The 21,959-nt window shown below is 38.6% G+C and overlaps 2 protein-coding genes across 2 annotated transcripts; both read right to left on the bottom strand.

Moving 5' to 3' along the window:
• Positions 1 to 888: 888 nt before the first annotated feature.
• Positions 889 to 4,279, bottom strand: LOC147852882 (uncharacterized). Its single transcript, XM_087333197.1, has 3 exons — positions 3,577 to 4,279; positions 3,152 to 3,281; positions 889 to 2,915 (listed from the first exon to the last, which is right to left on the bottom strand). The coding sequence occupies exons 1-3, from the start codon at positions 3,797 to 3,799 to the stop codon at positions 1,163 to 1,165; spliced, it is 2,106 nt and encodes a 701-aa protein (XP_087189323.1). The 5' UTR covers positions 3,800 to 4,279; the 3' UTR covers positions 889 to 1,162.
• Positions 4,280 to 14,751: 10,472 nt separating this feature from the next.
• LOC147852881 (ABC transporter G family member 11-like) lies at positions 14,752 to 19,675 on the bottom strand. Its single transcript, XM_087332937.1, has 11 exons — positions 19,162 to 19,675; positions 18,578 to 18,657; positions 18,171 to 18,460; positions 17,695 to 17,866; positions 17,012 to 17,161; positions 16,709 to 16,837; positions 16,386 to 16,580; positions 16,199 to 16,285; positions 15,744 to 16,016; positions 15,535 to 15,642; positions 14,752 to 15,344 (listed from the first exon to the last, which is right to left on the bottom strand). The coding sequence occupies exons 1-11, from the start codon at positions 19,613 to 19,615 to the stop codon at positions 15,096 to 15,098; spliced, it is 2,187 nt and encodes a 728-aa protein (XP_087189063.1). The 5' UTR covers positions 19,616 to 19,675; the 3' UTR covers positions 14,752 to 15,095.
• Between the last annotated feature and the right edge of the window lie 2,284 nt (positions 19,676 to 21,959).

Here is a 21,959-nt window from a genome sequence, read left to right as displayed (position 1 = left end):
TAATCGATCGATACTTTGGTTGATGATGTTGTCACACTACCAAGCTACCACGTTATGGACGTTATCAATCAAATAATGATATAAATACGATGCACACTAATTACATCTAGCTTATCATTCATTCATTCCTTCAATGGCATGATCTAAGGCCCACTCATGGATATTGTGGATGATTAAGTACAATATCCACGATTAAGTAATGTATAAGTACAATGCCGCTTGTCATTCATTCACTCATCCTATGGCATGATCTAAGACTAGATCACGGATATTGTGCATCATTAAGTACAATACACATGATCAAGTAATGATATAAATACGATGCACACTAATTACATCTCGCTTATCATTCATTCATTAATTCAATGGCATGATCGAAGGCCCGGTTACGGATATCGTGCACAATTGAGTACAATACCCATATTGTGCACAATTGAGTACAATACCCATGATTAAGTAAGTAATGATATATACAATGCCCACTAATTATATCTCGCTTGTCATTCAGTCAATGGCATGATCTAAGGCCCCGTCGCGGATATTGTGCACGATTAAATTTTAATGACGATCAAGATTGCAACGTCATTAATCGATCATGTGTGTTGTATTTTGTGATGAACAATTAAGGGAACGCTGCACAGATTTGAAACATCGCATCAGTCGAGGTTTTTTTCTCGTTATATTCGATATTATGATTGTATGCTATAGGGGGATTTTAATTAATTAAGTTAGTAATTCCAGCTCCTAATGCCATTATCATGCAGCCCACATTAGTAGATGGACACAAATTAACCACTCCACATTAGTAGTGTTTGTCATTAAACTATATTAAACTCTATGGTACCAAGGACTCAGTCCATCAGCACGAATTCATGATATGCCCAGCAGGTAAACTAAATATCAATCAAAGAAAATGATAGATTTGGATAAATATACTTATACATTTGATCACTAATTTGTGATACATAAAATCAATGAATAAAATGAACCCGTGCCCCGTCATTGATCGATCGATCGATCCGATGATCATTACTCCGACATATAATCAATCAATTAATAAAATAGATCGATCGATCGATCAAATGTATAAATAATGTTGCCGATAGCGCCAGACAATGGCAATCACCATCCACTAGGGGAGCAAATGATTAAATACAGTAAATCAACACAAGTTAAGGTCCATTAGCAGATTATTGAACTGTGATTCCACATTGGGCTCCCCGAGCATCAAGTTCTCGGCGATCTGTTGGAAGTTAAGCCCTTGGAGCTGGTTCATGCTGGAGGCATGATCGAAGGCATGGTTGAGGAGCTGGAAGTTACTACTGTTTAGGTTATTATGAGAATGGATTAGGTTATGGGAAGAAGAAGCAGGGGGGGTATTGGAGTGATGGGCGGAAGGTAGAGAAGTGTTAAGCTTGGACGACGATGACGATGTAGGAGCGGCGCCATTGCGTGTCTGTGTCTGTGTCTGCGACTGCGACTGCGACTGCGACTGCTGGCGCAGGATATGGTGGTCATGGTCATGCTGAGGATCCTCCATCAAAATGTTACTATTGTTGTTGGATGACCTAGGCAGCAGATTAGGGTTGCTCTTCTGATCGCCGGCATGGCTGCCAGTGCTGAGGATGGAGTAGAAATCCAGCACATTGAAAGCGCTCTGATGATGATGATTGTTGTGTATGCCATTCTTGGAATCGATGAGCTGGCTGAGCTTGATGCAGGAATCATTGATGCTGCTCCTCATGCTCTTGGAGCAGCTAGCCGTGTCCACCTCCATCATTAGGTCATGCAGATTGGGCGCGATGTTCCCCAGCAGGTTGCTTAATCCATTCTCTGAGGAATTAGCGGCAGTTCCGGTGCCTAATCCGCTGCTGTTAATCATGTTCTCCATGGAGGAGGCCGCCGCCGCCATGTGATTCAACATGGATGCGGCAGAGGGCTTCATCATATTGGCGTGGATGTCGTGGCGATCCTCCGGCGAGCTATGGCTGTGGAGGCAGTCGAGGAGGATGGAAGCAGAGCTAGACGGCGGCGGAGGAGGCGGAGGAGGCGGAGGCGCTGTGCAGGTGAGGCTGGGCAGCGAGAGCTCGTGCTTGTTCCAGGAGAGGCGGCCGTTGGATCCGAGCTTAATGGCGGAGGTCATGGCGTGGTACTTCATGCTGCCTTCCTGCTGCTGTTGCAATGCCTTGGCCGTCCCCGCCGATCTCGCCGCCGCCGATAGCTCCGCCGTCTCGGAGCTGCTGGAAGCCGAGTTGTTGCCGGCGGCGGCGGCGGCGGCGGCGGCGTTGAAGTGGCGGCTGATGTTGTTGTGGCCATCGGGGTCGGGAAGGAAGCTGAAAATGCTGCTGCTGTTGTTTTTCCTGGCGGCGGCGCTATGGCTGGGCGGCGTGGCGGCGGCGGCGGGCGGGCTGTTGTTGAGGTTGAACCGGAAGAGCCAGTCCAGGGACTGCGGCTTCGGCTTGGAGGAGGAGGAGGTGGAGGAAGCGGGCGGCGCCGCCTTGGACTGCTGGGCAAGCCTGGCTTCCGCCTCCAGCCGCGCCGTCTCCCACTGCGCCAGATGATTGGACCCAGACTCCGGCGGCGCCGCCACGCTCGGCGGCGGCTTGCTCATGCTCTTCTGCATGCTGTACATCCACATGTTGATGTCGAGGCCGCCGCCGCCGTCGGCGGCGGCGGCGGCGGCGCAGGTTTGATCGGACGTGCCGCCACTTTTGGCGGCGGCGGCGGCTGCGAACATCCCCATCAAGCTCTCCGGCGTCATCGACGACGATGACGTCGTGCCCATCGTCATCGTCATCGCCGCCGCCGGCGCTGGTGGCGCCGGCTTCTGCGTCCTCTTCTTGAGGACGGTGTTCCAGTAGTTCTTGATCTCATTGTCCGTCCGCTTGGGCAGCTGCGAAGCTATGAATGCCCATCTATCGCGTCCAAAACATTTCCGTGGGTTAGCAATGGATGGATGGATGAGAATATTAGGCCCAATTTGTTGGAAAGGGAAGGAATAAATTGGGCCTATTCAGATGTGTTCACATTCATTTTGGGGGGGGGGGTGGATTAGGTACATATATTATTTGAATATATATAATTTGGATTAGGATTAGGTCAAAAAAAATGGATTGGATGGATTTACATACATACATACATACATACATACCTGTTCCCAACAAGGGCGTGCAGTTGGATGATCTTCTGCTCCTCGGACGGGGCGAAGGCGCCGCGCTTGATGTCGGGCCGCAGGTAGTTCGTCCACCGCAGCCTGCAGCTCTTCCCACACCTCATAAGCCCTACTTGTTGTATAATTTAAACAACCCACCCAAAATCCAATTTTCATCAAATCCCCCAACCAAAAAGACCAAAAAACAAAAATTTTAAAAATTTATTTACATTTATAATTTATGATCAATCTAATACACTAATGAAAGAAACATATAATCGATCCGATCCGCAATCATCCCCCCGCGAGTAGAATTCGGACAAATGAGAATGAGAAGAAGACTCGGGGCGATATTTAGTTTAAGTTCATCGAAAGAAAAACACAGATTTCAGAGTAGTGCCTTTAGCTAGCTAATGAATTCCTACCACATTTCTTGGGTAGAGCTCGCCAGTTGCCGTGGCCGTGCTCGTTGATGTAGTCGATGAGCTTCTGGTCTTCTTCGGGAGTCCATGCGCCTTTCTTCAGCATAGAATGGTGGTGGTGGTGCTGCTGATGGTGATGATGAGAGTGGGAATGGTGATGGGTGTTCCCGGAGCTCGATACATCCTTCGAGCAACTCATGCTATTGCCGTACGGCGAGCGGCCCATATTACGGCCCGATCAACAAACTGATGTGTGATGAATAACTAACTAAACTAACTAACTAACTAACTAATTAGATGGGACTTGTGCATTGACCCGCATATGCGGATTGCTGTCTCGGATCCAATTGATGGTAATTCAATGCCACTACGCATCTGCCGCATACATATATAGAATTATGGAGCATTAAGGAAGTGAATTAGCATTAAGGGAGCATTGGTAATTTGCAGCATTAGCATATGTATATATATTAATGTAAATTTGCAATCTAGGATTCAATATGATATGATATGAATGAATGATGAATGGGGTTATAGTATAAGAATAGAATAATCATAATGATGATGATGGGGCTGAAGAGTCCCCAAGTATATGTGGGGAGTTATAATGAAATGTAGTGATGATGAATGAAGAAGAAGAAGAAGAAGAAGTGGAGGAGGTAGATAATGAATAATAAATAGATTGGGAACATATGTTTCTTCCCTTTTTACTTTTATAATTATAAGTTATAAGGGAGACTCACTCATCATGGGAACTTTTTACTACTACTACTACTACTACTACTACTACTACTACCACTATCACCACCACCGGTACTACTACTAAAACTTCTTCTTCTTCTAGATACCTTGCCACTAAGACTACCAACATACACTTGGTTAGATATGAGCCATTGAATTTAAGTTCAATTCAATTCCCATACATCTCAAGTCCGTCTATCTCCATGGCATGCATACATACATACATAGACACTCACAAACATAGTGACACACAATGATTTGTTGTATAAGAAAAGCATAGGACACATGACCATGGTTATAAACCCCCTTATAAGAACTATCATCTATAAATTTTTACCACCCCCCCACCCTTCCCCTTGGGACCCCTTTTCGACCACCCAACCCCACACATTCACATACGTAGTAGACACACACATCCGCTTCGACATGAGTTGTTGTTATTATTATTATTATCGGGCCCATCGTGATCATCTACCCCATGACCACACCCATCAGAGTGCATTCGTTAATATTAACGACATTCTCTTTCTTCGCAGTCCTGTGCCTGTAAATCGACACTTCCAGTTTATCCAACTACTACTAGTGCGCCTAAACTTGGACCATGTTAATAATTTCTTGGATGTTCACACTTCGACCTCTAACTATTGGAGTTGATGTCCAACCATGCCTAAACATAGGCTTTAATTAGAAATATAGCTAGTATGTAGCTTAATGAGACAAACTTGTTTATAGGTGTATCATAAGGTGGGTCGATCGGCGCTCGTAACCACTTGTTTCAAATTGCCTTTTTATAGATTTATAAGTTGTGCTCTTGTCATACATTAATACATGCGAGACATGCCTTTAGCTCCAATAGTGTCACAATGTGTGTAGGGACTTTGTGTCATTCTTGCATGTCAATTTATCATCATAATCATGTCCCCATAATTAATTTTGTCATCACTTTGCATGCGATCCTTGTCAAGAATACTCATGGGGCCAGAAACAATTTCCATTTCAACGCATTTTGGGAGCCTGATTACGAATTCTCGAATTTTGACTCTCCAAGGTGTAAAGATATTGTAGATCATTTCTTTATTTTCCATAAAAAAAATAGCTTCATGTTAATGCCAACTCATGCAATCACCACGGTGTCATTGAATTGTATAACCCAACTACTTTGTCATAGTTATAAGGAGCAAAACAAACTTATCCTATGTTGTCGGGTACTAACTATCAATATGGCATCATTATTATGATGTGGTTTGGATAGAATAAGGGCTAATTACTCGGTATTCTATTCTATTCAAAACTACATTGCTAGTGATGACCTTCAATGTGTATTAACATACCACTAAATAAGATTACATGTTGCGTAGAAGCCTCCTTGTATAGTCTGTATAATCTTGCCTACCTAATGCGAAAGTAGCTTCATTTTGGAATAAAAGAAAGAAAAGATTACATGTTGCGAAATGGAAATACATTAGGATAATGATGATGCTTAAATTTTTGTTATATGCATTAAACATACAAACATAATGGTGTTGCTTTTAGTAAATAATATAGTAACTTGATATATAAATTGATTATAAGGTTATCATCGAAGTTGAGTTCACAATATAATGCAACTCAATTTGGTACAGAAATTCTACAACATTTGTTTTGCTTATAAGGTGGGCCCTAAGCTAGAGGTCCACTGTAATTTCACATCTTATCACAAATGACATTATCGGCCAATATTTGCACACTCAAACCAAAAATTGTGGGAACTGGTAGGGTGGGTAGGTAGTTTACATATAAACAATGCACTAGCATCTACCACCATCCACATCTCTTAGTTAAAAATTTATGCAAAGTTCTCTTTTTGGTGTGAACTATGTACGCATTCTCCAGTCAAAATCTCCGACCATGTGTTATTTTCATGGATGCTTGGGAAACTAGAGGTCGCATTGACACATGAGCTTTTGCTTGATAGATTGTTTTGTAGATGGACACTGATGGTCGATACTATCACATTCAACCATTTTGATTAGAGTTGGTGATAAATGTAGTTGAGATCACGAACATATTTGAGAAACTAGATAGAGGTTTTAAGGCTATATTTATCACTATCTTGCCATGGAAATATTATAGTATTATGTGTGTGTGTGTGCAATTTTTCATAGAAGATTTGGTTCCAAGACAACATTTCACATCTTAACGGATAAAATCAACATCAAGAATGTCCATGTTTTGCCTCCATATAAGGTTGCAAAACTGATAGAAAATAAGGATGGTGATATATTACTATGACCATAATATTTAAGAAACTTGCTACGCTAATTCACCACACATTATCATTGACCCTAAGATCGAATGCTGATATATAAAATCAAATCATTCTCTTAGAAGACAACCAAATGTCATAATCAATCAAATGCCTAGATATAACATAACCAAAGGATGTTGCACGCTAAAGCAATCCTCCCGTAACCTCGAATCTAGTCACTATATATACATATTGGCTCACATTCTAATATATAATATCATGTCACTCCATTCTATGTGATCCTTGTTTACAAATACAATGGGAAACCTCCCTTTTTAGTCTATGTTTAATAACCGTGGAAGTTGCAACATGATGTGCAAAAAATATTTCCCTTTTAGTCTATGTTTAATAACCTTGGAAGTTGTAACAAGATGCGCAAAAAATAAGTGTGTTCTAAAGATATCCAACATGACTACATTCATAATTAAGTGTATGATCACGTGGATATATAAACATAAATTCATCAAGAAAATTTTGGGCAATTTATGGGCCTAATTCTAAGCACTTGGATGGCTATCTCCTAACAAATAGTGAAGAGCCTTTGTTGAGGAACTCTTGGATCTAATTTTTTAGAGAAATGGCCGTAACTTTCACATCTTGATTCCAAATTGAGCATGCAGTATTGTTGTTTTTGAAACCCTTACGGGAAGATCACCAATTATAGGCTTGATGACAGGCATCATAACCCTAATACAATATTCCGATTGTTCCCTTACTGAAAATAATTCAAATCGAGAAAGTAACATGTAATAGTTTTTACTTTATTTTTAAAAGATGACTGAATAATAATATATTTGCTAGAACCTCTCAACTATAAATTTACCTGCCTAGTGGGTCCTTTCCCACTATACCCTTTCCCCATCATACACAACATTGTCGTCCAATTGCACATGCAAAATATATGCAATGGGGATTTCTCTTAGGGTGGGTAGATATCTTGCACATCAACAAGACATATCTACCGCCATCCACATCTCTAATTAGTTAATTTAAATGAAGCCACACCTTTTCTCGAGTGATCAACTACTCTCAATTTGTTGTTTTGTTCCAAAATAATGTTTGTGAAAATCCTACTTTATATTTGATAATTGATCTTTCGATCAATGCAAAACTTTGTTTTGTACCTATCAGATAGTGATGGTTGACACTGTCTTATTCTAATTTTCTTTATTAGAGTTGGTGTCATAGTTAAGATTGTCATCTAAATTAGGAAATACATAGAGTGATCAATATGCTATATATCACATGCCATTGTTTACAAACATCAAATTTCATCAAATACTGGATTGAGAGTCACACTCTTCGATATGTTGTTAAATGAAACAATAGACATTGAGAGTATTATACTCTCTTGGGGGATGCATTGATTAAAGAAGAACGAGACTATCACCAATAATAGTTGAAGATTATGGTAACTAGTCTAAAAATAGACTAATAACATTGGAAAGACTATGAACTCAATTTTGAAGCCAATTAGGGCAGGAGAAGGGCGACTTCTGAAATTTTAATATAGAAAGCCTTGATGACTCACCGTAGTGTAGCTTCATATGTGAAAACACTTTAATGGGTATTACATATTTCCTATGTAGGGTACATAAACTCATAGGTTCCATCATTAGGAATTATTAATTCATAGGTTTCATCATGACTCCTTGGCTCAAAAGGACACCCTTTTTGGATGCTTATAAACTCATATCCAATGGGCGTCAAATTTAACTTGGCCTTTTCCAGCGTACTACCGATGTGATTCATATAAACAAGAAATAAAATACTATTGCACAATGTGCCTTTATGTGATGGTGTACTAGTGGTAAAGTTGTTGAATCTGCTGTATAACCTTATGCATAACAAATAAAAATGTGTTACTTAATCAATTGTGCCTTGATATAACATAAACGCATTAGGTCACACTACCTACTTGTAACTTTGTAAGGAAACATAAAAATGAAGGTAATATCAAACTACACATGTGAATATTCAAAATATCTCTGGTAAAAAATGTATTGTGAAAAATGTAATTTGCTTGTGATAATTTGACCATGATTAATCTCTACCATCATAATCTGGCTTTCTAGCTATATAAGATGCATATGATTTTGGTTTGATAGGCTATTTTGGTCTCTTTTTCAGACAATTAGGGCCATAATTTATGATGAGAAATCGAGAAAAGAAATTAGTGGATTTGAGGGACAAAGTTATCAATGTTTTATAGAGACCTCTAAATTTTGTTGTGGTGGCTTTCGTAGGGAAAGGCATCATTTACGAAAAAAGATAGAGCGATTAATAATTCTCTCTCTTATGCCCACATGATCAACGTATAATGTATACTGTGAGAAGTATGATGACATGTTAGAAGAGCATGATAAAAGTGCCCTCGAATCCACCAAGAAGAGTGAGCATATGTGTATTATTTTCACACAGAGTTTTTACTACAAAGTAGTTAACCCCCTCTTAGGAAGGAGTCAATACACGATCAATAGGTCAAAATTGGCCATGTGAAGGATGATAAAAGCTAATATCTGGAAGTAGTTTTTTTTTTTGGAAAAAAAAGCTAATATCATCTAATCTCAAGGAAAATAATTGGTAGTGTGGTTTTATAGGTATTAATCTCTCTCTCTAAACTATTGTAGGTTGGTGTTGTAGATTTCAAGAATGAATTTAACAAAATCTCAAGGGCAAAGCCCAAAGGCAAAGTTATGGGAGAGAATGGGAAAAACTGCATACCAATACACATGGATCAAGGAACCCTGGTTCAACTACGCTACACCTCACGGCTCATTTAGAGAGTTCAAGAGCATATGGTAGTGAACCATGCATTTATCATTTATTCTATTTGGTCTTTCTATTGATCAACTAAGAGAATTTACTTGAGAAGCCTACTCGAACATGCGAAAAAGAATGTCAATAGAACATTTTACAAGGATGCATTTGATTTATGTAATTAATGTTGTACAATATTCCATGGTTTTTAGAGTTGAAATGTGATTTTGTTTTTAGATTTGCGACATATGTTTTTTAAGCATGGTGAGATAGTAATAAATGGTGCGAAGACCAAAGTCATGGTGGTAAAGCACACCAAATTTGATTGTCAACAAGAAATATTGTATTATGAAGGGTATACAAAGCTAATGTTAAGCACTTGTTGTACGCAACATAGTCTATACTTATGCTTCACCAACATGAGCATGTGCATTGGCATGTTTAGGAGGAAGAGAGTTTGAGAACTTTAAATAATGTCTTGTGTCCCCATGATGGGAAAGGGGACAAAGCCAAATGCACTTAAAGTGTAAAGAGCTATAAATGCCAAGGAATAAGCTCCTCATAAATTTAAGTTTGAACTCTTGTCTCGTTCTCTCAAGATTAGCATGTAGTGCTTTACAATTGACTTATTGCTAATACTTGTATGACCTTGATTACCTTTATAAATAGATGTGTATTTATTGTCTTCGTTTAATTTCTTGATGCCTAAGCATTTTAAAGTGTTTGGATCAGGTCATAAGATAGCGTACATTGTCTCTTAATTAGACAATTAATATGAGAGAGGTTAAAGGAGCATGTCTTAGTAATTAGTATGATTGTTTGTAATTTGGGAATGATCGATGAGGATTCTTACCTTTATTGCTACCAATTAGGTAGATGATAGCCCTATCCAACAAATGGCCTTTGTGAGTAGGCATAACTCTAACCAAGATTGAGACGTTGGCTCATTGTTGCACACCGTGATATGACATATATAGTCAACACACAAGGAAAGAGAAGTGAGAAGGTTGTCAAAATTCTCATTCAACACCAATTTTTGATGTAACCTTCATAGATACTTCTTATTATTTATAATAAAACTCCTTGCCCTTTCCCCTTTCCAATGTGGTATTATTTTTTGTTGCCATCCTCGAATGTTTGAACTAGAATTCCTCCTCTCCACCTCTTTTTTGTCTTGAGAACCCCATTGAGAATTTGTCTAGGTATGAAGTTCATTATAAGTAAGCAAGAATATAGGCATGTCCTAACAAAGTTGGAGCTCCACAAAACGAAATTTGTGGCAATCAAAGCAAGAGAATAAGAGGTTCCTCAAAGACTTCAACATGTGAGTGTTGAGAACACACAACAAAACTAGGAACTACTACAACGGTTCTGACTCCTGAGAACTAGAAACAAATATATTAACTTTGTAATAACAAACTCCATGAGTACTAAAGTCTCCAAAAAACCCCAAGATTTTCATGAATCTAAGTAAATGAGATTTTACTCAACTACATGAGAAATTGATAAAAGATGAAGCCATAATTTATACAAGAAAAGGGATAAAAGATCAAGATATAACATAATATACGATAATGATTTGGTGTTGAAAAGATTTAATTGCACACAGATGAAAGGTCTCAAGCTTGTCCAACAACATGCAAAAAGAGTGCCTTGTACTCGATCATCTTCTTACACAAGAGATGTTCTTTCATTACCTAATTTTCTAGTACTAGTTGACTTCTTATCCACTTTCGTCATGTCATGTTCAAGTGTGGACTATGCAAGTTATATTGGAATGATGTTGGGAAAATATGCATACGCGTGTAAAAAAATTCTTTAAAGAATTTCAATATCTTTATAGGCCCTCTAAAGAGTCAAATATCAAAATAATGTCATCGGCATGCAATAGTAGTGGTATGGGTACTCGTAGTAAGCATGATCTTGAACCATCCAATCTCTCTGTGCAATACGATATCTCATTTGCATAGAGATCGAAGAGAGTTGTAGACAATAATGAGCATACTTTGTCGACTCTAATCATGTTAACCACAAGCTTAACAACCCAATAAGAGTGCGCACTTTCCCTTACACTTTTCCAAATGGTGCATAGATCCCCTGTTGCCTTCCACTAAGACTTTTAAGGGTTTCTAATCACTCCATGAAACGTGCATGTGGTACAAAGCAATAATATATTCTCTTTTCCAGTGAATATGTGATCCAAAGTTTTGAACCATAACTTTCAGAAATGTATTTCTCTATCTAGGCGACAAACATTTCTCTCTTTCCATATGCTCAATTCTAACTCTAAGATCAAAATATCTAGTTTAACCAACTAACGACCAATCAAGATAGTACTACAATTTCTAGGATTTCGAATCTTGAGAGGTATTATGTTATGTTTTGTCTAGATACTAGGGAACCCTTCCCACATAGTTCTATTAAATATGTGTGCAAGCAACAAGAGCGTGATCAAGGTGTCTATTAAAATTTCACCCATTGATCCATCATGATCTTGGGCCTTTGAAGATTGCAACCTTACAATCACATTTATGGTCTTTCGTGAAGTAAGAAAAGGTGGGTTCACATGAGCATGAGCTATTTGGGAGAGGGAGGGCTTGTTGAAGATGTGATAGAGTACCTTTGCATATTCATGTCATGATTTCAGGGTAAGGTAGTTATGTGATAGGTTGTGTCTCGTTAAGCATTGTACATGCTCTTTTACTTTCTTGTCCTAGAAACAACTGTTACACCCTTGCTTTAGATTTAGCCAAGTACAACTTTCCTCTTCCTCACAAGGTTTTGGAATGTTTCTCTTTCTTGTTTATGTATACAAATTGTTTCAAGCTTCTCATTTGTTTACAACATCCATAGTCATATCAAATTTTTTGCTTGGCTCTCCCATGTATGCATACATTGTTGAGTGTGGTGTGAAGAAAAGCATGCGACTGGAGGACGCAATGACTTTAACCCTAGTGGGACTTCCCTAGGATCCAAATCAAGGATGCCATCATACATTCCACAGTTGTACACATCAATTATTTCTTGATTAAATTGGTATTTAACATGCACATATATACATATATATAAATATCATGTAGAGAAGTCAAATACCCATGAGACAAAAAATATAACTTTTCATATGATACATAGGAAAGTGAGTAGTGACTCTTAATGTTCAAGAACTTCACTAATGAACATCATCACAATTGAGGGTGTACATTATGATTGTGAGAGAAATTCATAGTCAAATTTGATTAGAGGAAGAGCGTTATATCAAAGTGTGATGAAGGGCTTCACAAACATGTCTTAGGGAAAAAGGACCATGGTTAATAGTCTCATCACTTGTGCCCCAATATCTAGTCTCATATCAAATTGGTGAGAGTTAACTAAATTGGATGGAAATGACGGACAATAGGATGCGCTCTAACAAATATTAATGTGTGTTGTTTCCCCATATGGTGAAGAATATGGTTTTGCAGATAGGTATATCATATGTGCAAAGCCTCCACATTTCCCCATCTCATGATACATTGACATTGAAGAATATGGTTTTGCTGATAGGTATATCATATGTGCAAAGCCTCCACATTTCCCCATCTCATGATACATTGACATTACACCCTCATTCACCAAGGAATCTATTGATGCATCATAAAACAAGTGTGTTTCCTCCTACCTTTTAAACCATTGTTTCATGTTTTGCATCCAATCAAGGTACACAAAATTTCCTTAATGTGTCTTTAGGACCATGCAATCTTGGGAAGTTGATGGGAGGGTCTTTTTTTATGCTTACATATGTACTACTCAACCATTTCCGTGGCAATAATCTCAATGGGAACTAAAATCTTCATAAGTGGGAGGGTGTGCGGTTTTTGTTTCTTGACTTGAAGGACGTTTGTAAGAAAACGAATTTTGACATCTTCAAACTCATTCAAACTAAGCTTAGGCATGCTAGCTCCCATTCTTATGCCCCTAGAGAAGCACAAGTATCACAAAAGTGTCGACAAGGTAATTTCTTGAGGACTCAACCTTTAATTTCTCCATTATTGCATAAGTTCTCTTATGTATAATATGCTTTTTTTTATCAACTTTCAGCTAGAAGTATCACATTCATTCTATCTATAGACTATGATTTAAGGGAGCCTTAAGGACAAGCTATTTAAAGTTTTTCATTATAGTTTCACGAGGCTCATTATTATACATAATGCACGGTTTATCTTTATTTTGGCTCTTTAAAAGCATAATCTTCTTTTTAGAGTTATCGACACTCAACTTAGTTTGAATGCAAAACTCTTCCAATGCCCTCACAAGCATTAGTGCATCTCTTAAACTATTTGCGAAAAACAAGTAAATATACTATGTATGATATACCTAACTGCAAAACGATATTCTTCACCTTATGGGGAAACCACACACATCAATATTTGTTAGAGCACATCCTATCTCCACTTGTATGCAAAAGTTTGATCCAATTTGTAATTCAACCATAAGGTATGTCATATTGCAATGCATGATTAAACATAAAACTTGTCCATGCTTGCACTTCCTTTCCCATCTACTCAATTTCAACCTCTTTATACATTGAAGACCTTCTGCATTTCAAGGGACCAATTTCTTAATCCTTACACGTACGTCTTCAACCCGTAAGAAGGAAGTTAGATGTAAAAGAAAGCCATAAAACCATCTTTCCAACATTTGATTGCTCATATAAGTTCTTAGAATGCATAGATAAGTTCATGAGAGAGAGAGAGAGAGAGAGAGAGAGAGAGAGAGAGAGAGAGAGAATGCATTCAAGGAAATAAACTTATATTAAGCAATGAGGGATCATTACAATGAGGCTACATTATTTATTAACATGTAAATCAACACTTAATGAACACAATATACAAGAAGAGAGCTTGCTTATATAGCTCTACCTTACTTAATGAATACAATATACAAGAAGCAAGCTTGCTTATATAGCTCTACCTTTGACTCACTACCTTGTAACAACTTTGTCATGATGAGAGTGGGTAAGATGTAAGATTATCTTTTACATTGAATGTTATAGGTTGTTCTCCTTACATATGACAAGGGTGGTTGTGCTCTTACAAAAAAAGGTAAGGCATCTAATGCTTACATGTGTACATACACAATGTGAGTGGTTGAGCTTGTCATCCCAATGAACAATGGTTAGGGGAAGCGCAAATACAAATGTCAAGTCAATTTGTTGTATCATTACTTCACTCTTTTTCATCCACACCCATAGTGTAGTGTGTAGAGAGCATCTTGTTGGTTTATTGAAACTCTTACACATTGATTTATCAAACAAATTAGAGTAATGTTTTACAAATGGAATAACCTTTGAATGATGATAAAGGCATTTATATGGCCTATTGATAGATAGTAATAACATTAATAACAAGATAACAGCAAAAGCTAGTGCCAATAAAACCATTGAAAGTTCTATTTTGCATCTTTGTTGGGGGATTCTTTGTAGTGGGAATTGGAAGTTATTGTTTATTTATTCCACTTAGTATACATATAAAGAGGTGCAAATAGGACAACTTTGATGTGCTCAAGATTATGTTTCCAAAGATTTTGTCTAGCAATGTCTCTGAAACCTCAATATCTTGCTCTTCGAATCCATATTTAGAGTGCAAATATGTACTTTCAAGATGTTCATTTGAGGTTGTCCATTGACTATGGGTTATGATAATGTGTGAATGGCAAACAATTGTGAGGTTATAATACCCATCTGAGTTTCATGCAACTAATTTGTGCGATTTCTTCCGGTTCGAAACTTGCGCCAAAATGCTTGAGTATAGGGTATCGATTTGATGCTTATGAAGAATATAACCCTATATGCAAACACATTAATAAACACAACCAACAAGTCCCACCATTCACTCCATCTAGATTCCACTTGGAAATTTTGTCGAAGGATTTGCTCCCCAGGGATAGGAGACAATCCATTTTGTCTTTGAAATTGTAAACCTAGAAGATCATTTTTATATTGCCCCTGCACAATTAAAAAGAAATTTTGGTTTCACGTTAAGTATTTGGCACATCCATATTGATCCGTTTTAAATCCATCTCAATCATGATGTATAGGGTGGAATATCCCTGAACTTAGAGGGAATTTTTCATACTAACTCCACCCTTCTCTTGGTTAATGCCATTCTCAAAGATGAAATCCAATGTTTGTTTACCTGTAATGCCCAATAATTAAAGCTGAGGTATGACATAGGATATCTCCATATAACCTTGGGCAAGTCATTTGGCAATCGGAAGAAACCGGAATCAAGCATGAAAACACCCTAATCGATAGCATATAATGAAAAAAATGTCAAGTGAAAAGGGAAGCATGGTGGGCATATTTTGATAGAAAACAATAATTTAAGAGAATTTTGATACTTACCAGGATTCCAGCACCTGTGATGATTCCCATGAGGTAGTTAGGAACCAAACTAGCAATTGTCATCATCATGCTCTCGACGCATGCCACAGAAGCAAATAGTGTTAGCACAAAAAATGCGTAGTGGCGAAGACCAGGATGCAATCCGGCCATGTAATACGAGATGGTCCCCGCTGCCAAAGAAATCATAAAGAGGTATGGAATCGAAGATAAGGTATTTGCGATGACAAATGTTAACACTCCATAGTGTCCATTTAATCTCTCCCTTTGGAACACCTACAGCAAGATTATCAAAATGAGAGCAATGTATTTGTTTGGTCTACAAACAAACGACATATCGAAGAGGAAAGATCACATTGGCCTGCCAAAGGATGTGCATATCATCAAGTTGGTCGGGTTTTACGTTACCACACTCACATGTATATAGGTATGTACATGTATGCAATATAATGTCTTACCTTCATATCTTCAATAAATGAAGGAAAGCCTCCGATCGACATAAACGTCACAAATCCAGAAACAAAGGATGCACATGCACCCCTAGCCTGCAAAAGGAGTAAATTATGTCGAATTAGATGCAGATTGCTGGTTTGAACAAAGAAGGTATAAGCACATACATCAAAAGAATGCAAAATAAGTTCCTACCACCACGGATTTGTAGTTTGTTCCGATTTTGAAATATACATTCCCAATACAAACAGAAACAAGAATATATATCACAAGGCGAACCCAATAGTAGCCTAGATCCCGGGACATATTGACAAATGATCTCTTTGTCAATGTCTTGGCTTGCATGAGAATACCGGCTTGGCAAGCATCAGAATCCAGAATAGTCCCTTTCTGTGGAAAACAAAGAGGATGAAATGCAAATAAGAAAAAACATCCAAACTCTTTAAGATCCATTACCCTATGCATGAAAGCACGAGCTTTACGATATGTCCGAACAAAAGATAGATGCCGAAACATACCACTTGAGAGATCCCATGGACTCTAGCCTCTGTTTCTTGTGCATATTCCGATACTGAATAAGCAGAGGTAAGTTTTTCAATGGCTTGACTGGCTGTACATCTGTCCAATGGATCAAGAAGAGGACTATCCTGGAAATAGATTAAAAGAAGTGCAAATAAGACTACTATACAATCATCTCAATTTTTGGCCCATAGAATCATCAATCAACAGAAAACAATTGGACATGTTTACCAACGACCTACCTGAAGCATGCATCCCTTCGGCAAACGAAAGAAATTGCCATTGGAAAAGAGAGAACTTACCTTGTATATCATGTTACGCGCGCCGCCGTTTAGCCTGAAGGATCCGTTCATGGTGGCTTTAGCTCTATCGAAATCTGTATTAATGCAACGGAGGAAGTGATCTGATGGATTGCGCCGGGGAGGGCAAGGGAAGCCAGAATCTGCAAAGAACTGAAAGAAGGAAACAAGACATTAAAGGCTAAAGCACATTTTCTGATATAACATCATCATTCTGCATGCTATACTAGAATTCAGAATCCCCACAGCATTGCGTATACTAAACATTCATGGATTATCACATTCAAATTTTGGAAAGTCAAATGTGTGTGTATATATGAATATACATATGTCGTTGGTGTGATGAAGTTTAATGTAGTCTTGTGATTGTGTTAGATTGTGGAGCTCTAGTCGAGCAGAGAAATGGAGCTTTCTGTGTTGCATTCTCAGTTACTATAATATAACAAGTTTGCTCCTCAAAAATATGGCTTGGCAACATTGTTGACATTGACATTAACAGTTTGCTGCAGCATAAAACTCTTCATAACTTTAGTTTGAGATCATCCACACTAACATTCGAGAGCTCTGATTTGTTCCGTAAAATTATAATCATAGGTTTTGACAACATTGGCATTGACATTAGAATTCTCTTTGTTAAGCTCTACCTGAAAGATGCTCCATGCATATTGGAGTCAGGGGATTTTTACCTCATGAGCTCGGGCAGCTTCTCCGAAGTAAACAGGTTGCCCAGATGCGAGGAGAAAGAGGTTGTCGAAAAGAGCAAAGACTTCACTATTAGGTTGGTGGATGGAGAAGAGCACAGTCCTCCCATCACGAGACAAATTCCTCAATGTTCTCACTACAAAGAAGGCAGCTGCACTATACCATATGTGCATATATAAAAGGAAAAAGAAGAAGAGTATAAGTTTCACATTTCCTATATATTCCATTCCCTTACATCATCATGAAGTGTGATTCATTTGACAGAACCAGTATTTCAAAAGGTTTTGGGCTTAACATTATGAGCTTCTGGGTATGCAAATGTGGAGTATACATGAAATGTTCCAATTTACAAGTGCAAGGGGAAACATATGAGGGGAAGCAAGGTTTCTAAACATGGTCATTGTGCAACTAACTTTAGGTGGAAAACTCATAAACCATATATGATTGAAATCTCATTTACCTATCTAGCCCGCTCGTGGGCTCGTCGAGGAAGAGCAATCGAGGCCTCATCAGGATCTCAAGTGCTATGCTCACTCGACGCTTCTCACCACCGCTCAGGCCTCGCAAGTGCCAATTTCCCACCGGTGTGTCCGCACAATCTTGCAACCCCATCTCGAAGATCGCACTCTCTATAATAGTTTCCTTTTCCTCTCTCAACATTGCAGTCGGCAGCCGTAGATACGCTGAGTATCTAATGGTCTCTCGCACCGTTAGTGTCCCCGTTAATGTGTCTTCTTGTGTCACATATGCCTGAAGTCCCATTACACCCCCAATGTTAGAACTTTCATCCATATGCACCCTTCTTATATTCAATCAATGGACCCCACTTTGACATTTATGACAAAATCATGATCTTGAAACCATTACCATCGCGCTAGTTGAAAGTTTTCTCCGTCGTCCATTGATGAGAACCTCACCAGTCATCATGGTGTTCTTTCCAAGACGCCCTGATTAACATCCACAACCATTATAAGGGGCATCAAGTATGATCTGTACTTGGAAATTAAGAAGCAAATGTATATGCTTGCATAACTATGAATTGAGTGCACATCATAAGAGTCAGACATTGATGAGTGGTACACATGATACTTGCTTTAAATCATCACCATACCAGATTCTTTCTCCCATAAGCTAACAAAATTAATTCGTGGGAAGGTACATGAAAGAATTCTGGTGTAAGACATGAGAGAAGAGAGTTCAATATCATGCCTACATTCTAATTCCAGTAGATGTAACCAAGTATTTGAAAAGATGTACATGGAGTCAAGAAACGACATATCCAATAGACTATTTAACCTCATCACTGTTGCATCAATGAAGTTAGTAAGTAATGTGCACACACTAGCAGAATCTGTTAGCATTACAAGTGTAAGAAAGGATGATGTGATTGTCATAAACATATCAAGATTTTTGTAGGGAGCTGTACTAGGGGCATGAACTTGTGTGTGTACCTGCGAGAGTGTCGAGCAACATGGACTTGCCAGAGCCAGAGGGCCCCATTATGGCCATCATATGGCCAGGCTCGGCATATCCAGTGATCCCACTCAGGATGGGCCGTTTCTCGCCCCGGCCATTAATCGCAAACACGTCGAGGTCCTTCCATGTGAGCCATGCCGAGAGGTCTCCGACGATGGGGCTCGCCTTCTGAAGCGTACTCTTCCAAAGCGTGTGGCTGAGCGGGCTCAACCCACCAGGTCGGACCGACATGCCAGGTGGCGGTGCGTGATTGGGCGCAGGAGGTGGGGGCAATGGGGGCTGGTTCATCTCCAAGGTGGAATGGTGTAATGCTTCTGGATTCATGCATAAACCATCATCCAAGGGTGCCACATTCTCCAGGCTCATCCTGAGAGAGGGGCTTAAACTCTTCCTGGTAAAGCTTGGATCAGCTCCCAAGGTGTTGTCCATGGTGTATGACCAATTTCACCTTAGTTTTAGTTCTCTATCTCTCTCTCACAGACACACAAACACACACACACACACACACACACACACACACACACATATATTCTCTCAATCCAAAGCCCAATTTAACTACTGATACAATTTGCCTACTGTCATTTATGTCCCATTCCAAATACGAAATCGCATTCAATTTCTTCTTCTGCTTTCTTCTGCTTTTGCATTGAATGCCTACTAGCGACACCCATTTTTGTTCGTTTATGTTGCAAATCGCTGTCATTCATCAACCAAACCAGTTTTGGGGCTTCTGTTGGCATTGATTGTGATTCATGAACCCCACCCCCTTCCCTGATGCAGGCAAAATGCTCTTCATCTCCCAAGCATATATATATATGTATATATATTGACATATGATGCGTAATTTGCTTTTTGCTTTTTGCTTTTTGGGATTTTGGGGTTTTGCTTTTTGCTTTTGCAACCACCCCATGCTGGCAATATATATGTACATATGTATACATATCACATCCGAAAAGCAAAAAGCAAATTGCAAGGCAGGGTGCCTTGTATATATATATAATATATACATACATACATACATGCTTTTTGGGATTTTGGGGTTTTGCTTTTTGCTTTTGCAACCACCCCATGCTGGCAATATATATGTATGTATACATATCACATCCGAAAAGCAAAAAGCAAATTGCAAGGCAGGGTACCTTGTATATATATATACATACATACATACATACATGTATGTATGTATGTATGTATGTATAAGGCACCCTCTTGCAATTTGCTTTTTGCTTTTTGGATTTTACTTTTTGCTTTTTGCTTCACACACACATTCACCCATGGTGGCTCTATCTACCACATTTCCTATATTTGAGTGGATACAAGGCATTTCCTCCCATCATTTATTTACTTGTGTCAACATTGGTCACTTCATCTAAGTGATGTACAAAGTTTTCCATAGCCGCTTCTTTTTTCACCTAAGATCTCCCCATCCACTTAATGCATGCCTAACTCTACCCTACAAAACGCACTTTTACTACACGCTTCGAAGTGTGGTACGTATGGCCTTTTATCCATTTCTCATTGAAATTTCCCTCGCCATGAGTACAAGAATAGTTTTCCGTGCATGCTTTCGGGAACATATCTCCATTGTTGCATGTAAGCATTTTGACACCAAATTCCTTCATCGAATTGTTGTATGAAGATATGCCATGTATGCAACGAAGTGTTGGTGGAGGAGGACAGATCTCATTTACTCCTCATATTCACAATATATAACGTGATTTTTGCTATATATAAAGTTCAAGTGGGGATGGTAAGTTAGGTGCCATAGTCAAAACACCGCCTAGAAGGTGGAGCTCATATGAGCATGCATTATTTTCTCATAGAGAATTTTTAACTACAACTACAAGATGTATACATTTCTTCACGTTGGCCTCCTTGTCTATGATTAAAATCATAATCCTAAAATTTTCTAATTCTCTCCCATGTCCCGAGGGATCACAAAGATGATATGTATGGAACCTTTGCCCATGGTGGTTGGACTTCACGGATTTTACTCTTGAACCTTGAATTAGAGATAGACGGGTTGAATATATAGCATACAATGTTAATGTGACATCAACGAGTAGAAGATTTTGTTGAGAATATCTAGTGCAACTTTAACTCATTGCTAAGTTATTGCAATGTGAAAGAAAAGAGAAACGTTGAAGTGATAAGATATTTATGAGTTAGAGAGAGAAAATGAGAACACAGAGGGTTAAAGGAGAGATGTTAATGAAAGCAAAACATTACGTGCTAAAGAACAATGTGAAAGCATGGCATTCATGTGTCTATTGTAGTTTATATTATAAATGTGATAATGTAGTCACAGATACATGACAAATCATGGGTAAGTTTGAAACAATGAAAACAATGTTGTACTATTTGCAAACAACTTTCATATTTGACTATGCGATGTTTGTGTAGTTAACTTGTGCCATTCTCCTTTTAGTTCATTTTTCACTACCCACTAATCATCCAATTTAGATTAGATATTTAGCGATTTTCCCTATAATTTTTCTTAGTTAAATTTGTTTTTTTGCAAATTCATTTTCCATAACCTAAGAATGTGATGATCCATGTTTTGGATGGATTTGATGATCACAAAAAGTTGATGGAGTCATCTGTGTCATGATGTACTCCATTAATGTAAGGTTTAACTTTTAACTTTACACTCCCATCCCCCAATTGTAGAAAATAGGGTAAATCATGCATGAGTCATGCTCTTCCAAGATCCATTGCCTTGAGATAAAATCCTTGTACTCTATGGTGACAAGCGCTGCGCCATGTATAGTAG

The sequence above is a fragment of the Azolla caroliniana genome, unplaced genomic scaffold (assembly GCF_043228905.1).
Source record: "Azolla caroliniana isolate FFs.n. ecotype wild unplaced genomic scaffold, voAzoCaro1.0.p SCAF_17, whole genome shotgun sequence".
NCBI lineage: Eukaryota > Viridiplantae > Streptophyta > Polypodiopsida > Salviniales > Salviniaceae > Azolla > Azolla caroliniana.
The sequence above is the reverse complement of the archived record's forward strand: the minus strand, read 5'-3'. Positions and strand labels throughout refer to the sequence as shown.